Source organism: Corvus brachyrhynchos, unplaced genomic scaffold, assembly GCF_000691975.1.
Source record: "Corvus brachyrhynchos isolate BGI_N302 unplaced genomic scaffold, ASM69197v1 scaffold14, whole genome shotgun sequence".
NCBI lineage: Eukaryota > Metazoa > Chordata > Aves > Passeriformes > Corvidae > Corvus > Corvus brachyrhynchos.
This window is the reverse complement of record NW_008239110.1, coordinates 13692095-13711508: the sequence shown is the minus strand read 5'-3', so window position 1 is coordinate 13711508 and position 19414 is coordinate 13692095. Positions and strand designations below refer to the sequence as shown.

Below are 19414 nucleotides of genomic sequence, written 5' to 3'. Positions count from 1 at the left end.
TCAGCAGGGATTTTCAGAAAAGCTGCCTGCAATACTGATCTTCAGCTGACTGTGAAGGTCTGCTTTGGGTCAACAGGACACAGATATATCAGCCTGACAGCAATAGAGTTGAGTGTGTCTCCTTTCAGCATCTTGAAATGGTCAGTGAGAAGACTCTTAGCTTTCCTTTTTGGAGTTATTTAAAATAATCACCCTGCATGTTCTGTATATCTGCACAAGACCTGAGGTCTAGAGAAATTAGCATCAAGCAGTATCCATATTTAAGGAAATACTTACCTATTCGAAACCCAAGCAACACAAGGCGAATGATAATTTTTCTTGTCTGCCTAATATTTTAAAGAAATAAACAATGAAGTACAGTTTTTAAAATAAATACTCCCTTACAATAATTTTATAAACCGTGCTGTCATCTCATAAAGAATCGAAATGGTTGCTGTGGTGACAAAGATCATCCTTGCTGCTGCTTGATTCTGTCATTTTTCTAAACATGAATTCGTAATATTTAGGATTTATTAACAATGTGCCACATTGATAGAGATAAATTACATGCCTTAAACTGGCCATGTAAGTCTTCTATGATATTACAACCAATTTGTCAACCCAGCAATAAGATATGATGTGATTACTAGAAAATTAAAGCTATTTGTCATAAAAGATGAAGCAGAGAGTATCAGAACTCTCAGAAAACAACAACAAATCTCCAATAATCTAATGTGTTTCCTGATTTTAAATACTTTGAAGTTTGCAAATAGCTACTATTTTCTGATTTGTAAATTGTTCCAGATTAGCTTATACTGAGACTAGATTTATTTATACTGGGAAAATATGGGTTGTAATTGAACAGAATTGATGTGTTCTAGGCTGCAATTTTTATGATGGTTCAGACTGTAATGGGGAGTTTGTGAAGAGACCCTAATGATGGGACACTTTTGCAGTATATAAAAGCATATATGCACACACTTGTGTGTTATGAAGATGTATTTCACTTCTAGGAATTTGTGTATGTTTCTTTGTGATGTGTGGTATGCTAACTGTAACAGAAACTCAGATGAGTTTCTCAGCGTGGCTCTCTAAAAAGTATATTTCTGTGCACCTTACTGTAATATTTGTGTGAAGCAAACTACACTTCTGGTACAGTGTGAGCCTGGTTTAGATAACCAGCTCTAGAGTCATTTGTGGTCAAACTAGCACTAAATTCCCTAAATAGTAATTTTAAAGCCTTTTTTTTTTTTTTGAAAGAACAAAGGTTTATTCTTATTTTATACTTATTTTTTCAAGAAAAATAGGCCTATTTTCTGTTGTGAGACACGAAATAGATGATAGAAACACAGCACAGCTGAAGTATATTAAAATAAGCAAGGAATATGTATCTGTGTAAATGACTCTGCCTGAAGAATATGAGTTATTCATATTCATCTCTGTATGTAGGGTGACCTCTTGAATTCAGTGAGAAATGTCTCCACTGTATGTTGCAATGCAGAGGAAGTGACTCAGCTTTCTTTAAGTTCCCTGAGTCAGTGTTTGGAGGCAGGCTGGAACACTGGCATGGAGAACTACTCAGATGTGCCCAGAATTAGGGAGCAATCCTCCATCTGTTCCTGTCTTGCAGCATTCCTACCACTACCTAAACTTTGCTACCTAAACTAGACCATGCATCCATTTAAGCAAAACAAGTGGGTAAAGTTTGAAAATCCAGCAACAGAATTCTCTCAGTTGATAGAAATAAAATATCCTCACATATTTGAAAGAAAAGTAATCCAGGCTCAGCTGAAATACAGTAAATCAGTACAGTATATTTCTTCTATTCTCAGCCTTTGAGGTTTATAGAACAATAAATGAACTGCACACCCAGGCTGAACAGAACAAGATGAAAACTGAATAAAAACTCCTTTTGGCTTAATGACATAGTATAATTAGCTTAGTTATGTCTCCATACATTAGTGGCTAACAGTGATACGTAATTCAGCCTTTGTTGCTCTTTATCTCAGAACAAATATTCTCTCTATCTGAACACAACATAGGGTGATGTCATGGAATAGTTATGTTTTTTGCAAACCACACATAAAAATTAGTTCAAATATGAAATACTGTCCAATAAAATGTTCTGCATTATTTTCAAGGGCTTATGCAAATATTTGGGGAGAGAAAATTCCTTCTCCTACTGGATTTCTTTGGCAATGTGTATCCTGTTAAAACCTGAGAAAATAACTAAGGTTGTAAGTGAAATATTTCAGTTGTCTTCAAAGGCATTAGAGTGGCTTCTTAGAGTTGAAATATAATATGCATAACTTTTTCTCAGTTGGATTAATTTTGGGGTCAGTGTTCTTGTTATTTAGACCCTGCAGACTACAGGTAACACTGAAATACAAGGAGACAGCTCCTACAGAGTCTAGTGAGATTTGCATTTGCTTTTGTCAAAAACAAATTTGATCCAGTATTTTAGACCAGTTTCCTACTGCAGGAAATATGTGCACAATACAATAAACCAGGCACTCTTTAAAGTCTTAATGACTTTATTGCACAGTCAATATTGCATTTGTAATAAATGCCCTTTAAATTTCTACAGCTGTGTGCAAAGAGAGCTATGCAAGCTTTAATTCTGGTTTGCTTTTTCAAAAAATTCAACATTTTGCATTTTCAATATTATCCTGGCTTTGACACAATAAGGACAGTAGAAAAAAGAGTTATATGGAGGTATATAGCAGTAATTTAATATCAATATTACAGCTGAAAAATTTTGTTTAAAAGGAATGGCATAACAAGGGCAGATAAATACTGTACCACTTCCTCCTCTAAGAAGGCAGTTCTCAGTTTTTGGTATACAGCATGGTAAAAATGAGTCATTCTCCAAGACAGTGATTTCTAACCTGGGAACTTCTATCTCTGTAGTTTGTATAGAGCATTGAGCATACTTTTTATTGTGTGTTGGAGATACCAATTCAGTATGTGAGCTTCAAAAATTTTAGAAAATGTAGTAAAAAACCCCATTTTTTCCTTCCAAAGGTAATTTGGAAAATATAAAATACTAGTCTTGGAAAACAACTCAAGATACATGCAAAAAAAATGTTTAGTAAAAGTACGTTTTTCTGATTCATGACCAACACATGCTGCTGTATAGCTATTACAGATTAACAAAACCTATTCTTGCCTTTAAAAGTAGCTGTATGGCTCAATTAAAAACAGAATAATTATTAAAGACACTTAATGTTGTGATTTTTATCCATATATATCTGTGTATATATATAAAATTGAGCTATATTGTAGATAACACTGATATGCAGGTGATAAAGCCATGGCACTGCCATGATATTTTAAGCACTTTTTTTTTTTTTATTATGAGAATGCATCTGATAGTTTTATATGTGAAAATTATTTTAATATTGATAAATCTGCATTGCAATTTTTTTCAGAAATTCAGAAACAGAAGACGGAGAGACCTGAAAAACGAACACCAGCGAAGGGTAACTCTTTTTTTGTCTGTTTGCCTACATATATTTGTGTAATATACAGTGTCTGTGTTAACTACATATGTCACCGCTGTTGTATCATAGAAGCATTCAAAGATCAGTTGGCACAGACTGCAAATGATCAAAAATTCATGTATACCTCAGCATTAACACAACAAATGTAATTTTATGCTTGTGTGGCTAGACTGAAAATGCACATTCATAATAAGATTCTCCTGCTCAAACTTTTCAGGAAATCTTTTTTCTAGCAAAGTTGCAAGAAAGTTGAGTGTTGATGAACTTCCTCTGGTGCAAGAGGCATGAAGTGTGTTGGGCAAGGAAGAAAGCAAATTTATAGGCCAGTGGGTGTCATCCAAGTTAGGAAGTCATAGCTAAGAGTGAGCCAGGTGTGTATCAGAGATAAGAAAAACTTCCATTTTAAGAGCCTACTCTTTTTCAGGCTGTTTAATCTCCTATAACTGGCATTTTTGAAAAATCCACAGAGGAACTGGTTTGGACTGGTTTTCAGAGGTCATAAAAACGAAGGTGTTTCCTGTGATATTGGCAGGTTTTTTGCCTAACAGAGCTCCTCCATAAAGGCTAGGCCACGTAAAACTTGATGAGCATTCCTCTGATGCACCGGTGCTTGGCTTGATAATGGCAGGAGGAAGCAAGAAGGAAGCTTATTAAAACAGTATGTATACACATACACCCTCCCTCATGCAATTGTATTAATTTATATATATATTCTTAGTGTCTTTTTATAGCATTTTATATCTTTATAAAATGTTTTTATATTATTTTACACCTCCAGTTCTGTGCTAATCAGGGTCATCTGGACTGCCTAGAACTGTTTCCCGACTACTTAATAAATCATGTTGCATCAAAATGAATTTTTTAGGGTACCAATGGGCAAGCCTGGCAATAATGAGCTCAGATCCATTAGCAAGGATCCCACCTAAGGTCTTTTCAAGTAAAGTAATCTAAAAACACAAATGATGTTGCAATCTTGACCAAAATAGCCTCTCTTGTACCATTTCATCTATAAAAAAGTGCATTTCTTTATACAGAAGAATATTAACATTGCAAAAATTATTACAAAGAAATTATAAGATGACAGAAAAAAAAAAAAAGGAATGTGTTCAGGTGTCATTTGTTAAGTCACATTATTCAGGTGCCTGCTAAAGCAGACTCCAGCTATACAATCAATTACTGAAGCATAAACCAAATTTTTTTTCTATATTTTGCTTTCATGTTTAGTCCCAACAATGCAACTTGTACATAGGAGGAGCAATTACAAGAAAACATTCCTCTGGCCTCAGTCTACGGTGTGATAAAGGCATGAATCTTTAGGGAATTTTACTGTTACCTTCTAAAGTACCTTCAGTAAATATGTACAAATACAGTCTTTTATTTTTAATAGGAAAAATCCAAAAGTAAAATGAATGTCTCTAATAGCAGCAAACAATGGAAAAAACATTTCTGTCCTCTGCCCAAACATGTGGGAACATTAGAGTTTTAAAATTAATTTAATTATATTTTTTCGAATAGTCAAATCCTCTGAGTACAAGTCCCACAGTTTACAAGGGAGTTCAATCCATAAGCCTTATTTTTGAAAGATTGAACTGAAATATGTGGAATAGTTATAATGAATAAAAATCCCAGATGGAAGAGGCTGAAATTAAAAGATTCAAACAGTATTGAGAGCCAGGGAAACTGGTGCCCTAAAATTTGCTTTTAATTAAATATTTTGATAAACTACTGCAATAATGTCTATTTCAATTACTGTAGTCAATTTAATCCCAGAAAGAAGAAATACTCTGAGAAATAATTTCACAAAGCCATTGGTCATGCTTAAGAGCCCTGAAATCAAATTATTTCATGATAACGTGTACACATAAGCACAAATTCACTACAGAGTAGGGTCTTTCCAATTTGGTATTTGAGGTATTAGTCATTTCATAAGTGCAGTGGCACCTGGACTATGTGATCAGGAGCTTGATCAGCCAGCAGAGGCATGATGGATTGATTATCCCCTTGTACCCAGCGCTCCTGAGACCACATCTTGATACTGTGTTGAGTTCTGGGCCTCTCAGTTCAGGAAAACCATCCATTAACTGGGGCAAGTTCAGTGTGGGGCCACTGCAATGGCCAGGGCTGGAGCAGTTGTCCGGCTGGGACAGGATGAGGTATGGGGCTGTCTTGGCCTGGGGCAGCTGTGCTGAGATTCTGTCATTTTGTGATACTGTGTGGAATGTGCAGGACTCTGACGTGCTGCTGGAGCCTGTTTAAGGAATAGGTGATATAATTGTTATTACTATTACTACCAATAAGAGTTAACTACACATTATTTTAGGCAAAAAGTAAGAACAATAATAAAAAGTATCGAGATAAAAATACATGTAAGTACAGAAGCTCTGTCTAATGGAAGGTGCAGTGGCAGTTTCTGATTTTTCTGGAAAATTGATCTTACCAGTGAAATGAATTGTCCTGCGCTTCTGGGAAATAGCTCTAATTAAAACAGGCATTGAGAAGGAATGAGAGAAGTTGTTTTACTGTGCGGCTTTCCCTAAAATTGCTTCACTAATACATTGCTGTTGGAGTGAGTGAGGTATGGAAGAAAACAATATAATGCTACTTACCCCAGCAGACATATATTAAATCACAGTGATTTTTGGACAGATAGTTGTGTGCTTCTGAACTGACACTTGCTGTTCCAGGTATTTTTTCAGAAACTATCTTTGTATTCAGCCTGATTTGACAAATAGAGGCCAGGCCCTTCAAAACTATTTCATTTACTATGCATAGCATATCAACTTGTTAACAGGGCTGTACCGATAATGCAGGTATTAAACACCACAGAATAAAGCTATCTGTATTTTACCACATGGATAAATTATGAGATCATAAGGACAAATTTAATGTGTTCCCATAATTTAATTTTTTGTAGCGGGAAGACAAAGTATTTGAGACAGCTAAATAGATAGATAGAGCTAGACCATACAAATCCATAATATGCTAGAAACCCACAAAATTTCACCCAGTTAGCGAATTACAAGGCAAATTTCTGACACAGGGACTGTCTAGCCTGATTTCTTAAGGTATAGCTACAAATATGCCTCCATTAACTTTAAACTGGAGAACACGATACAGATGGCAACACAGCAATAGTTTCCTTAAATTATGTATTTGGACCTCGGAGTCTATGTCCCTCTCCAGACAACCCCCTTTTTTTTCCAGTGTTCCTCCAAGAAGTATTAAGTTTTAGCCATCTAAAGTTACTTTACTTCTGAATGAAAGCATTGACACAGAGATTTAATGCTCTCTGACTAATGCACTCTAACTTCATTGTATTAGTTCATTTATCTTAACTTTCCTGAGAGTGCTGCTCTGTAGACAAGCACTTAGTCTGTTAGCTGGAGCGAGCAATCTTTGCTTCATGCTTACTGCACTCATCACCTGGCTTTATAATAAGCAGCAGACTTAAGACTTACTCAGCTTGAAACTATTTTTACTTCTCTTAGTTATGGAAGCAGTGTCTTACTCCATCTCCTCTTTTTGCACTTTCTGGTTTTGGGTGGGGAATGTCCTTGGAGAACTTTATTGGAGAAAACCTAAATCACATCCCACTTCACTATGTCCTCAATGTGATGCAAATAAAATCTACTATGATGTTTGAAATTTGGAAAATCCTCTCACATATATGCTACACTTCTTGTTTTTATTTCTCTGTGAAGTAGATAGCAATATTAAGTTTGGAATACGTTGTTAAATTACCTTCAAATTTTCCATTATAAGTTTCTATTTTAGATTATTTATAAATTTATCACACTCCAGTCACTTAGGATGAGATTTCCCATGTTCATCTTTTTGCCTCAGGCTGAATTTTCATTCAAAGACATGCAAAAATGTTTCAGCAATTTCCAAAATCTAGGTTAGAGAAAATTAGGTTGGGGTGCTATATTCTTTTTTCCAATGCTAATAACAGTTCATTTTGAGCTTATGGCTTTTTGGTATTTGCAAGGAAGTCCAAGAAAATTTATTTTAATTTGTGGAAAAATTTTAGCTTCCACAATTGCTGTAAATCTACTTGGTTTATTAAATTCTAGTTATTATTTTTTCTTATGGATGACACAAGCATCCTAGTAGCAAAAGTAACAAAAGAGGAAATATTTTAATTACAAAATGTGTCATAAAGCTAATAAAATGGTTGAATTCAAGTTGAATGAACAGTTTTAGTTTCAGCATTTTTCAGTTAAAGAGTATGTAAGTAAGCATCCTTAAAAAAACTTTTTTATATATTTGTGCTTTTTTCTTGTTGTTTTGGCGGTGGGTTTTTTTTAAATATGGAAAAGAAAATCCTATCAGCTCTAATTTGTTTCACAGAAACATGGCAGTATGTCCAGCCTAGCTAATTCTAAAACCTAATGCTTGTACCTAGCATTGTGGGCTTGAAAAAGAGCATGTATTAAGCCCTTTACAAAGAAAATGATAACCAAGTGACAAAATGTGGAAAAGATCTGTAGACAGTAATGTATTTTCTATGACAGAGCTTTTATGACTACATATGAAATCAAACACAAAATTCAGGGGAGAGTTAAGACATTAAGAAATATCAGATTTAAATTTATCAGATCAAAAGCTTCAGTGGATTTTGTTGGTCTTGTGATTGAAGAGTCAAAAATGGCCAGTGATCATAGCCCTGAAACATGAACACTTTAATTTTTGGCAGCACCTGCCCTTCCCAAGTAAGGGAAGCCATAGCTCTGGCAGTGCCCATAAGAGGTAATGATAAACATTACAATCTGAGATTAGCAACCTCTGAGGCTATGGAGATATCAACACACAGGATAAGGCTCTCAAACTAGCCAGAGATCACCTTCAGCCTATAATTGGGAAGAGAAAAATAGCTTATGCTTATGCCAGCCTGGTCTCTGCTTATCCACATTCCAGGCTCTCTGCCCAGACACATCAAGTTACTTTTATTTCTCGAGAAGGGGACAACTGATCCCTTCTTCATTTTTTAAGTTGTAGTCCACACAAATATTAATATTTCTTTGCATTTTTGCTATTTGTACCATTTTGAGGATGTGAAACCAACTTAAATTAGATTTTTCTGTCCACTTTCAGGTCTGTTGATGTTCAGTCTAGTTAGTCTTGTTCAAGGCTCATTTTATGGGTTTGTTGTTTGTGTGGAGGGGTTGTTTGTTTTCTTTTATTTTGGGGTTTTTTTGTTATTGTTTTTTGTTTATTTGTTTGTTGGGGTTTTGTTGTGTGTGGGTTTTTCTCCCAAATTATGAAACAAGGGAATGCTATGGAAAAACTTCAATAAATTTTTAAAACCCTACAACAGTCTCTCTTACACAAGTAATATGTCCTGTGGATAAGAACAAGCTTTCTGATTACCAGTCTGTTCTGCATAGTTCAGCTGTATTCTTTGGCAGAGAGGCTACGAGAGCTTTTGTCTGAATGTGCAGAAGCTCATGTGTCACTCACATTGACCATCACAGAGCTGTTGTTTGCAAAACTGTGCTGTTAGCCCAGACAAAACTGACAAAAGTGTTTTGCAAAGAGCCAGCATCTGCTAATACAAATGTAAGACGTAAAAGCATGCTACAATTTCTGCAAAAAATACTCAGTTTGGAGAATGGTTTTTTCTTGGTATGCTCCTAGATGCCCTAAAGCATTTGAATGAGTTGCAGTCTGTAATTCATTGAATAATACATTGCTGGTGCTGGTGCATTCTTCACAGCCCAGGTTTTTTTAGTGAAAATTTGCTATACACAGTCTTTAAAGGCTTTGAAATATCTCTCTTCAGTCTTTTTTGACTGTACTGCTGTTCGTTATCAGCAATAATTTTTTTGTTATGACTGAAAATGAATTTTTGATAATGCAAACACATATAAGGCATAATGAATATATTGAATGTTCTGAATGTTTTTTCTTAACGACTACAACATGCTTTTTAATGTGGAAACACTCAGCCAACAAAAAATGCTTGTACTTTTGTGAAATGACATTAGCTGCAAAGCTGGTGAAATGAATGGATACAAAAGCATAATGTGCTGGTGTATAAAGCTCACCATCTTCTAATCAGAATTTTGTTCACTTGTTCCCAGAAACCTGGGCACTGAAAAGAAAATAATTTTCCCCTGAATTTACAAAATGCTAATCTTATAGTAGCATAGGTTTACTAAGGTTAAAATCATTATTTTGTGGGATTGAACCACTTCATAACATGGTCTGAGAGCTGGGTGGGCAATAGAGCCCATAAGGAGTCATGTTTGCCTGCCTCTTGCAGGACATAGAGTTGGTTGTGTCTTGAACAGCTGCTCTTCCTGAGGTTACACTCTGATTAAAAGAGATATTTTCTTGTTAATCCATCCTGTGACGGAAGTAACAGCTAAAAATAAAGAAAAAGTAGCATAGAAAGCAATATGCTGGCCGATTTTTGTTAAGAATAGAATGCAATGCTGTCAAGGGCTGAAAATAATTTCCTCGGTCAGAAATCTTAGAGTCAGGGTGCTTGTGTAATGGGACCAAAAAGAGATAAGGCAGATTAGATTAAGGTTGCTGAATAATCGCTTCTTTCAGAAAAAATATAGTTTAATATCTGAAGGCTTATTCTTGGAAAATATTTTTCTTGGACCTGGAATTAAATATTGACATTAAGAAGGTCTATACATCATCACATACCTGTGACTCAGAGATAAAATCCATTATTTGGGTTTACAAATGCTTTTCCTTGATCACTTTCATGAGATAATAAGTGTGCTTAATATATCTAGATTTCATATTTATTGTGAGCTGGGGTTTATTTATTTGTTTATTTGTAGCAATTCACAGAGACAAACCTGAAAAACAAGAAAAAATTGAGAAGAAGGAACCCCTAAAGGGTATGTATTCAGCTTTTGATATTCTTTGTGTTTTTATCAGTGATTCAAAATAGTCTAATCTATTGACACTTAGACTGTTCTTGTAGATCCCAATTATGTTTAAGGATGGAGGAAGTGTTGTGAAAGCCAGCTGGAAGGAGAATGAGGATTTAAAAAAATTTTGAATTCATCACTGTACAGAAAAGCTGAAATTATATTCAAAGATTAATTAATAAGTCTTTACTGTACCATTAACTTATGTAAAAGACACCCAGAGCACAAATGGGTGATTTTTTTATTCTTTTTGAATAAATCCAAGCATATTGTTTGTCCTTGAGAATACTTCTGACCAAAATGTAATGAGTAAATTATAACATACTGGAAATGGTCCCTGTAGACATTCTGTGTTGGAAACCTGCTTTAAAAAAAAAAAAGAAATATCTCCAGATTCATTGCAGAGACACTGGGGAGACGTTTAGAGAGAATTTAACAATATCCTGGTGGTGTATGCCAGCAACAAATTACAGATCTGTTGTGGGAGTCAGAATCAGGATACTGCTTAGTCTCCACCCACGACTCATGAGTTAACTCTGGGTTACAAGAGCCACCATCTAGTTTGCCTTTTGTGAGGTTATTTTAGCAAAATGGAATTTTGGTGCAGCTCACCTACTAGTCAAAACACTTTAATTCCTCTGAGAACATGTCCTTTGCACTAAATTATGGTTAATAAAGTCTTGGGCTGCAGGAAGAAACACATTCTGGAAGAACAAACAGGCCAGTGATCACAATAAATCACGAAAAAAAGAAAAGGAAAGACCAAATATTCAGCCACAGCAAACTTATTCAGGCCAAGAATGCAAGTGAATGTGCATCTCTCAAAAGCTGTGCTCAACTAGGCCTTTCTAATGGTCTCTGGAGCTTTTCCATTTCCAAGTAATTCAAAATGAGTAAAACAAGACTGATTTTAGAAGTTAATGGCAGGCATATAAATTGAGGGTCTGTTAGAATGAATATTTTTTAGTAGAAAAGAGAATTGTGATAACAGGGGAAATTTTTTCTGAGATTTGGAAAAATGGCAGAGCAAAGACCATAATGTCCCACATTAAAACAAGAATTGTCTTTAAGTCTTTAAGACTTCTGTTAAAGACTTCTGTTCCTGGAAAACTTGGGGAACTCTTCAACTTGATTTCATAGGAGAACAATATTTAATGTTTTATTAAGTTTCTTAGAACTGGAAAAAATTATCCCAGCCGAACTCACATATCCAGTGAAAAAAAATCACTATTATACTGCCTTAGCTTGCCATAAATCCCATTAATATTCTGTCTACCTAATGGTATTTTTTCTTGAAGTGCACTATTGGTTTTGTTTAGTGAACTATTGCCAAAACTGCTACGGAAGCACTGCTATGTATAGAGATTCTCTGTATTCACAGTACTAGTAAACATTACTTTCACACTGTACATTAAATTTCAAAAATATGACTATGGATGTGTGTCTTTCTAAAGCCTGTTTCATTGTAGTGTGACTGGGAGACTCCAGAGACTGCATCCCTGTATTTTAACTGTTTATATTCTATGTTAAATACATTCCCTTTTCAAGATTGAGACAATGGAGGCTATAAATAGCATTCTGTTCTAATTTATAATCAGCTTCTGGGATGAAGTTTAGGAAAGTTATTTAATGACACAGAGAATAATTGGAAGTGTCTCAGTCACTTAGTAGTGTCTCAGTCAGGGATGTCAGGCATATTCTCAGGTATTTCATCACTATACTGCTTAAAAATGTGGAAGTCTGAATATTCTCTACACTCTTCTTTTGCATCCAGTTAGATATGGAATTCATGGTACTGTAAAACGAATTCCTTATCTCCTCATGTTAGACAAAAGGAGTTTTGCTAAACTTGGATGAAATCTCCTCAGTATTTAGACTTAAGCTAGGCTTGCATTTTCACAGCTGTGTTTTCTGAAGTGCTCTAAAACCCACATGCTTATTTTTCATTTTCTGGAAAATTGTAGTGTAAAATCTTAAGAAAAGGGAGTGGAAAATGTGAATGAGTGGATAGCATAATGCAGTTTCCACTGTCATAATGTTAGTTTTACCTTGTGCATACTGGGCACCCAATTATGGTTTTGAGATTGTCATTGCCAGGGACTGATCTCAGCCAGTGTCCATTACTAGCTATCTGTATCCATTACTAGCTATCCATATCCATTACTGGTTATCCATTTCAAGCCAGCTGGCAAGTGGCAGATGTATCATTTGCACATGTGATTCTCTTATGCTCCGAGATTGATTCCAGGGTTTTTACGACCTGTGTGTGACAGACTATGGGGTGGCCAAGGTGAAGTCCTCTTTGTATCACAGGCAGCAGCATTTACTGTGAGCTGTGTCTTAGTGCTCAACAGTTTTCTGAAAATCTCTCTTGTGGAATTGACAGACAGTTGCAAGAGATGATGTTATGCAGCAAACAGCTGAGGCATGTTACCATGGCAGTAACTTGTTAGCCAGAGTTGGCTGCTCACACGCATGTAGTATGATGTACACTGTAAAAATATGCACAGGGCAGCTCAGGAGCAACACACTCTGCCACTTAATATACTAAGGCTTATCTCAGTGAAATTGTTTTGGATTCTTAATTTTTTCCACTTTTTTTTTTTCTTTTTTGGATATATATAACGCTTTCCTTCTTTTCTAGTGACAAATAAAGACAAACTGGAAAGACAAGAAAAACCTGAAAAAAAGGAAAGGCATGCAGGTAATTATTTAATGTCAGAATTTATTTTATATTGGGCCATACCCCAAAGATAATTCTCTACTCAATTTCCATTTACATATATCCTTGATTGGAGAAAAAAGAGTTATAAAATGTTATGAATAAAAATAATAAGATCATATAAAGGTTTGCAGACTTACACACTAAGTAGCATTTTGTATTCCTTCTGTATGTTTGCTGTTGTTTTTTTTTCTGAGGAAGGGAGATAATATATTTTATACTCTGGATTAGTATAATCTCATGATCATCATTGACTATTTCCAACACTTGCAATAAGTATGGTTGCTAATAGACTATAGTCATCCAAGAAAAAAGCACCTGACAGCCTATAAACATAGGTAATCAGACAGGCCATGTAGGAAAAAAAAACCATTTTAAATAGAGTACTGCATAGGGCCATTGCAGAGCCACTGAGTAGGCCAGGACTAGTTTTTCAATAGTTACTTGCAATAAATAGGTATGTTTTATCCTCCCCAATTCTTACTTTCTTTTTAGACACCAACTCGCTCATGCGTATATTTTTGTGTTCCTAGAATAATCTCACATGCCGTACTCAAATAGGGAACTGAGTATTTGCACACACATGGTTCCTGCAGGCCACCTCAGGGCACATGAGCGCATGGAAATATCAGTTCTGCACATCCGTGGACAAGTTACTGTGCAAACTTTAATCACAAATATTATCAAATCAGAGCCCACACACGAGAATATTCTGGACTACCCCCCACTCAGCGACTCTCATACAACTCGGGTGTATTCTGAAACCTGAGCCAGAAATCTAGTAACTACAGAGTAGTTAATTTCAATTTGTAAGGTGGAAATTAAAAGCAAACAAAAAGCCCTAAAATGCATTAGTTATAATGTCATTGCAATTAGATTTGTAATTAATTATAGTGCTTAATCATTCATAGCTGGAAAAACTGTTAGTTGTTCTGTGGAGTTCAGAAAATCCTTCAGAAATTAACCAAAGTAATAAAAAAGAAAGCTAAAAAACCATAAACCAAAATAAAACAATAAATTAGAGTATATAAAAATATTTTTTAAAAATAACCAGTAAACAATATAAATAAGTTTGACTGTTCTCAATTACCCTCTTTCATAGGATTACAGCAGAGCTAGACAGGCTGGGGCTCCTCCCGCCAATGACAAAGACCTCAGTGATGGCAGATGAGTTTTTGAAAGTTCCAACCCCATGTTTTGGTGTCAACAACAAACAGCAGCAGCTGAATCATCCTTCCTTGTTCTTTGCATGGATAACCATGGTGCATACTTGTGTTTCTTGATCCTTTTTCTCCTTTTTCTCCTTTTTCTCAATTAAATGCAACATTTCTCTTTTTTGTAATGACCATTAAGATTATTGGTTTTATTTTTAGCTATTCCCAAAGAGAAACCTGAAAAGCCAGAAAAACAAGAAAAGAAATCTCCATCTAAAGGTATTGCAGATCATCATTAACAGCTGTACAATTTAAGTGCTTGTATAGTTTGGGAGAGTGTGGAGATAAGTATTTAAAGTACAAAGCTCTTCTAGTTCATGCTGTACATTTTTTGGGTGTTGTCACTTTTGCTTGAGCAGGTCTTGATTAGCCCCTGAGTGAAGTCTTGCCCAGCATATTTTTTTTTGCTTTACTCTCTTGTTTTGATGCAGGGAGTTTATTATAAATCATTCTTACATAGCTAAAGAACTAAGCCTATGCCTATTTTATTTACATTCCTTGATGCCTTGTCCTCCGCAAAGGGATTCAGTAATTTGCCTGCAAAGAAGGTTTTCTCTTGTGTATTAGTTTTCAACCTGATGCAGACTAATTCCAGAGTGTTTACTGTCTCTCAGTCTGGGTCTTCCATCATATCCAAAAATAGATTTCATTCTGTTGCTTTTATTATTTTCAATAACATTTTAATTTCAGTATATGATTTGCACTGTCCTCCATGGCAGAAGTGGCTTTGGTTAAGATTTACATATCTAATAATAATCATATATATTCTGAAGCCATATCATGGGTGTGTAAGGAGTGATTTTCACCATTCTTTTGACTGATAATTCCATCTTTGGTTATGGTTTGGACAGGGAGATTTAAAAATCCAATCACCTTGCCTTATTATGCCATTTTTTAAAGACCAACATTTATTATTACTTGGCATTTGAATGTTTTTATCTGAGGTTAGATATTTCTCCATGGCAGATATTTCTGTAATGAAGTTCAGTTTCAGTCTTTGTCTCTTCATTTTATTCGGTTAAATCTTGAAGAAATATTATTGGTATCTTAGTACCAATTTATTGTGGTATTGAGATTAAACTCATGATGTTGAGATGCATGAATTAACTAGATTTAATTTGAATATGTTCAGACAATATAGATGCAAATGTACAAATCACCCTTTTTTTGACTTGACCATACCCTAAGGAGAAATGTAAAACAGAAAGTAGAAGTGAAGAAAGAAAGAAAGCAGAATGAAGACTTATAGCCTTAAAGACTTTGAAGGGTAGCCATTGTCCAGTCTCTCTTTTAAAGGGATAATGTTCATATTTTTCTGCTTTCAGTGTATAGATTGAAACTGTGGGATTTTTTTCATGAAATGAAATCATGCCGAAGTAATCCAGAGAAAATAAATGCCCACAGTGTCTGTGTTGATTTGAAAAGCAAATAACTTCCAAGAATCACTGAGATAGTCCTAACAAGCAGCCAGCCTCTTTACCCATTTATCTTCTGCTAGCTAACCAAATAATCACTTAGAGCGTTAATGTGTTTAATAGCAGCCATGGCTCCAGTCACTGGCTGGAAAATTTTATGAAGAATTTGGACACTGTAGCTGCAGAGATTTGTCACTGCAGTGTGACACAGCCATGCTGCTCTCTCTTGGATTGTTTCCCTACCATGAGTCCCTATGGGTGGACTCAGGGCATCAGTGCACTTGTCCTCAGCATGTCCAAAGGTGCATTTCTGCCAGCAGTGTGCTGCTGAACTTTCCATTGCCAGGATCACCTCTCTTTTCTCAGGGGTCTGCTCTAAACTGGATTAGCTACCAGCAGTGCTGAGGGGTTATTTCAACCACTTGCAGTTCCTAGGAAATGAGAATGTTCAGGTCCTGGTCAGCTTCGGGGAATGGGCATACTGAAAATTGTCTAGCTACTTCCCATACAGTCAGCAGGTCTTCTCTGTGCTCATTACAAAGTCTCAAGGTAATTCTGCACTCTGTTAAAGGCTCCAGAAAGCCTCAGTGATATGAGTGGTTTTTAAACACATCATCTGAAAACAACTATATTTAAAAAAACTAAAACCATGTCTAAATATCAGTCATGGTTCATACAGGCAAGAATTCCAGGATGGAATTCAGTTAGAGAGGATGTTGTTATTCTGTAGTTATCAGTTGAAAGAAGTGTAATTAACTCTCAAGGCTGGTTTGTTCTGGCAATCTGTCTGGATGGTGACCAGGAGGTGCAAAGATAGAGGTCTGCATAAAATTTTAACAGCCTTTCTGGAACATAGTCATGTGTGTGTTTACACAGTGTATCTTGTGCAGACATAAACTCACTTGAGATGGGCTCTGAAGTGAGCTCCAGACTTATGGCTGTTTTTGTAGACAATGAGCCCAAGCTAAGAAAAACACCTTTCTGTAAGACAAACACAGACACAGGGCTTCCTGTTGTCTGGAGCACAAGGCCAAGTCCGTGTCTGCTCAGAACTTGACATGAGCAAGTTTGTGACATCTGGAATATGCAGTAAAAATATTCCCTAGAAAGCTTCAGATCTGTGTGACTCACTTGTCTTCTGGTAAGGGAGTCTCAACAGATATTTAGGAGTTTTGTATTCCACTATGTGAACCTGAGAACAAGAATTTTGAAAACTGAAAAACCTGAATTGTAAGGAAATGTGAAATTTTCAGTGATGATGTTGTGTTTTGGCAATATTTTCTTGTTCTTTGTGAGTTTTTTCCCTAATATACAGTTGTTCTTATTTCTAGTAACTCAAAAAGATATACCTGAAAGACATGAAAAAGCTGAAAAGAAACCTCCTCCCAAAGGTATTTATTTATCTATACTACATTTTTTAAACTGAGTCAATATTGAAATGCATAAACTTTATTTTATTCAAGAAGATAAATGTGCATGAAAAACCAGCTACATGAAACTAAAATGAAAGTAATCTTTAATCAGAATTAAAATGTCTCTAGAACATCCAGGGGTTAATTCTATGTTTAATCCCTTTTAAAATCTGTTGAAATTTCAAATCGAGAATGAAAGTACAAACCACCACTTCCATGAAAAACAAGTAAGCTTACCTGCAAGTGATCTGACATACATTTTCACTATAACTAGTTAAGGAAATTAATTCTCCACTAGCCAGCAATATCTGGCCATACCATGGCTGTGTTTGGGAGTAGTTAAGCTCATACATAAATACCTGAATTCTGGTTTGCAATAGTTAGATATTCCAGTTTACATATTGATAAAATCAGTTTAATCAGCTCAGTGATTTAATAGAAATTGAAGCCTAGAGCATTACAGAAACCTTAAATTTGATAGCATGCAAGTTCTACCTCAAGGAAGGAGATGTTTAGATCTATGAAGAAAACAGAAGTATGAACATCACACTGAACAGATTAGTTTAAAACATATGCAGTGGTACTTTATACTACTATTGGATTTTCCACTGGAGACAACTAGAAACACATGTACTGCCAGCATCCATGGCTCAGGTGAGAAAAAGTTGCTGACACACAAAACCAGAAAGAATACTCCAGGTCTCACCAAGCTCTGTGTGGCTTCAGCTACTGATATTTACAGTTTGGTAATTCTCCTTGGAAGCCTCCTCACTCTGCTGAGGGGCATCTCATGAATTGGTCTCATACACTTTCAGCTGGGAGAACTGGTGTAGAGTCAGACTCAAGAACTCAAAACATCTTGGACTGAGACCTAGAATCAGTGCATGAAAGCAATCCTTAAAATTAGCCACACACTATTTTTCCAGCTTACAACAGAGTTTAACTCTGGTCTCTGAAGTCTGAACTTGCTCAGATTTTACCTGGAAGTACCTCCCATATTTGTTTGCTTAATGACCAACATCCTTCTCCCTAGTTTATACCATAAAAACTATCATATTGTCATTACGCTTAATATTATTTGGCATATTCTATTATATTTAGTATCAGCCAAGTACGTGGTATAGCACTGAAGATAAAACCTGTTTGGATCTCATACTTCTGTTTAATTCTGCCTGCTTTGAGGGGATTGTAGTTTTCGTCATTACCAAGCTGTTAATAATGAAGAAATGCTCATTATTAATAGCACAATATAAAATAAATGGCACTGAGTATTATGAGGGGGGGAAGGAATGACACTGACGGCTTTTTCTTTATTACCTGCAGAGGAGAAGAAAGTAAAGAGCACTAAAGTGGAAGCAAAAGTTAAAAAGGAAGTGAAGGATGGAAAAGGAGAAGCAAAGATGGCAGAGAAGGTCAAGCAGGCAGAGACAAAACCAACAGAAGCTGGGCTAATAAAGGCCAAAACGAAAGTTAAGGAAGAGAAAGCTCTTCAGACTGTAACTAAATCGGACAAGAAAGGTAAACAAAATGAGGAGGAAACAGATGAAGATCCTAAAAAGGTAGTAGGGAAGAAAGAGAGAGAATGGAGTTAAATCTGTCAAGGACCAAAGTCCACCCATGAAAAACAAAAGTGGACTGCAAATAAACTCCACATGAACCTCACACTGCTAGGATGAGATTACAGAAAATTAAATAACTTTAATGTATATAATCTGAAGGTTCTAGAAGTTTTTCATGGCTAAAGATTCATTGTAATTTAAATCCTTCTGTACCAAGGACCAATTTTTCTTCAGATAGGTCTGAGAATTCATGGATTTGTTCAGTGGCATCGAAGGTAGTAGATTGTGAGCAGAGTTATTTTTGAAAATTCAGACTGTCCAGTGACCTATTCTGAATTTTGGTTTGTTCCTACATCTGCATATTTCCTCTGTAACCATAAAGAAAATAGTGACAGAGTAAAGGCAATGTAACAATTTATCTAACATCATATTGTATGAGGCACTGTCAGGTTGTCAGGTATTGTACAATGTAGTGACACACCTGCTGATGTAATTTAATGCAAACAGCTTCCAAATTTCTCCTAAAAAGGAAAGAAATGTTATTACTCTCATGAAAGGAAGAAATTAAGTGATAAAACAAAGAATCAATGTGCATCAACACCATATAGTTAACAAGGTGTTAACTATGTGCTCCCCTTTGTCAGAGTAAGCCTGGGCTCTTCTACTCCTAGGTTGCACAGACTGGTTCCCTGATTTCCCTGTGGCATTTCCATGGCA

General features: G+C 35.7%; 1 protein-coding gene across 1 annotated transcript in view; it reads left to right on the top strand.

Annotated features, from left to right (window-relative positions):
• The window catches only part of TRDN (triadin), a 143992-nt gene that overhangs the window by 54408 nt on the left and 70170 nt on the right, over positions 1-19414 (top strand). Inside the window, exons 6-11 of the mRNA XM_017739416.1 lie at positions 3411-3461; positions 10283-10342; positions 13020-13079; positions 14471-14530; positions 17058-17117; positions 18462-18656. Coding sequence (XP_017594905.1) covers positions 3411-3461; positions 10283-10342; positions 13020-13079; positions 14471-14530; positions 17058-17117; positions 18462-18656 — 486 coding nt within the window. The remainder of the gene's footprint in view (positions 1-3410; positions 3462-10282; positions 10343-13019; positions 13080-14470; positions 14531-17057; positions 17118-18461; positions 18657-19414) is intronic.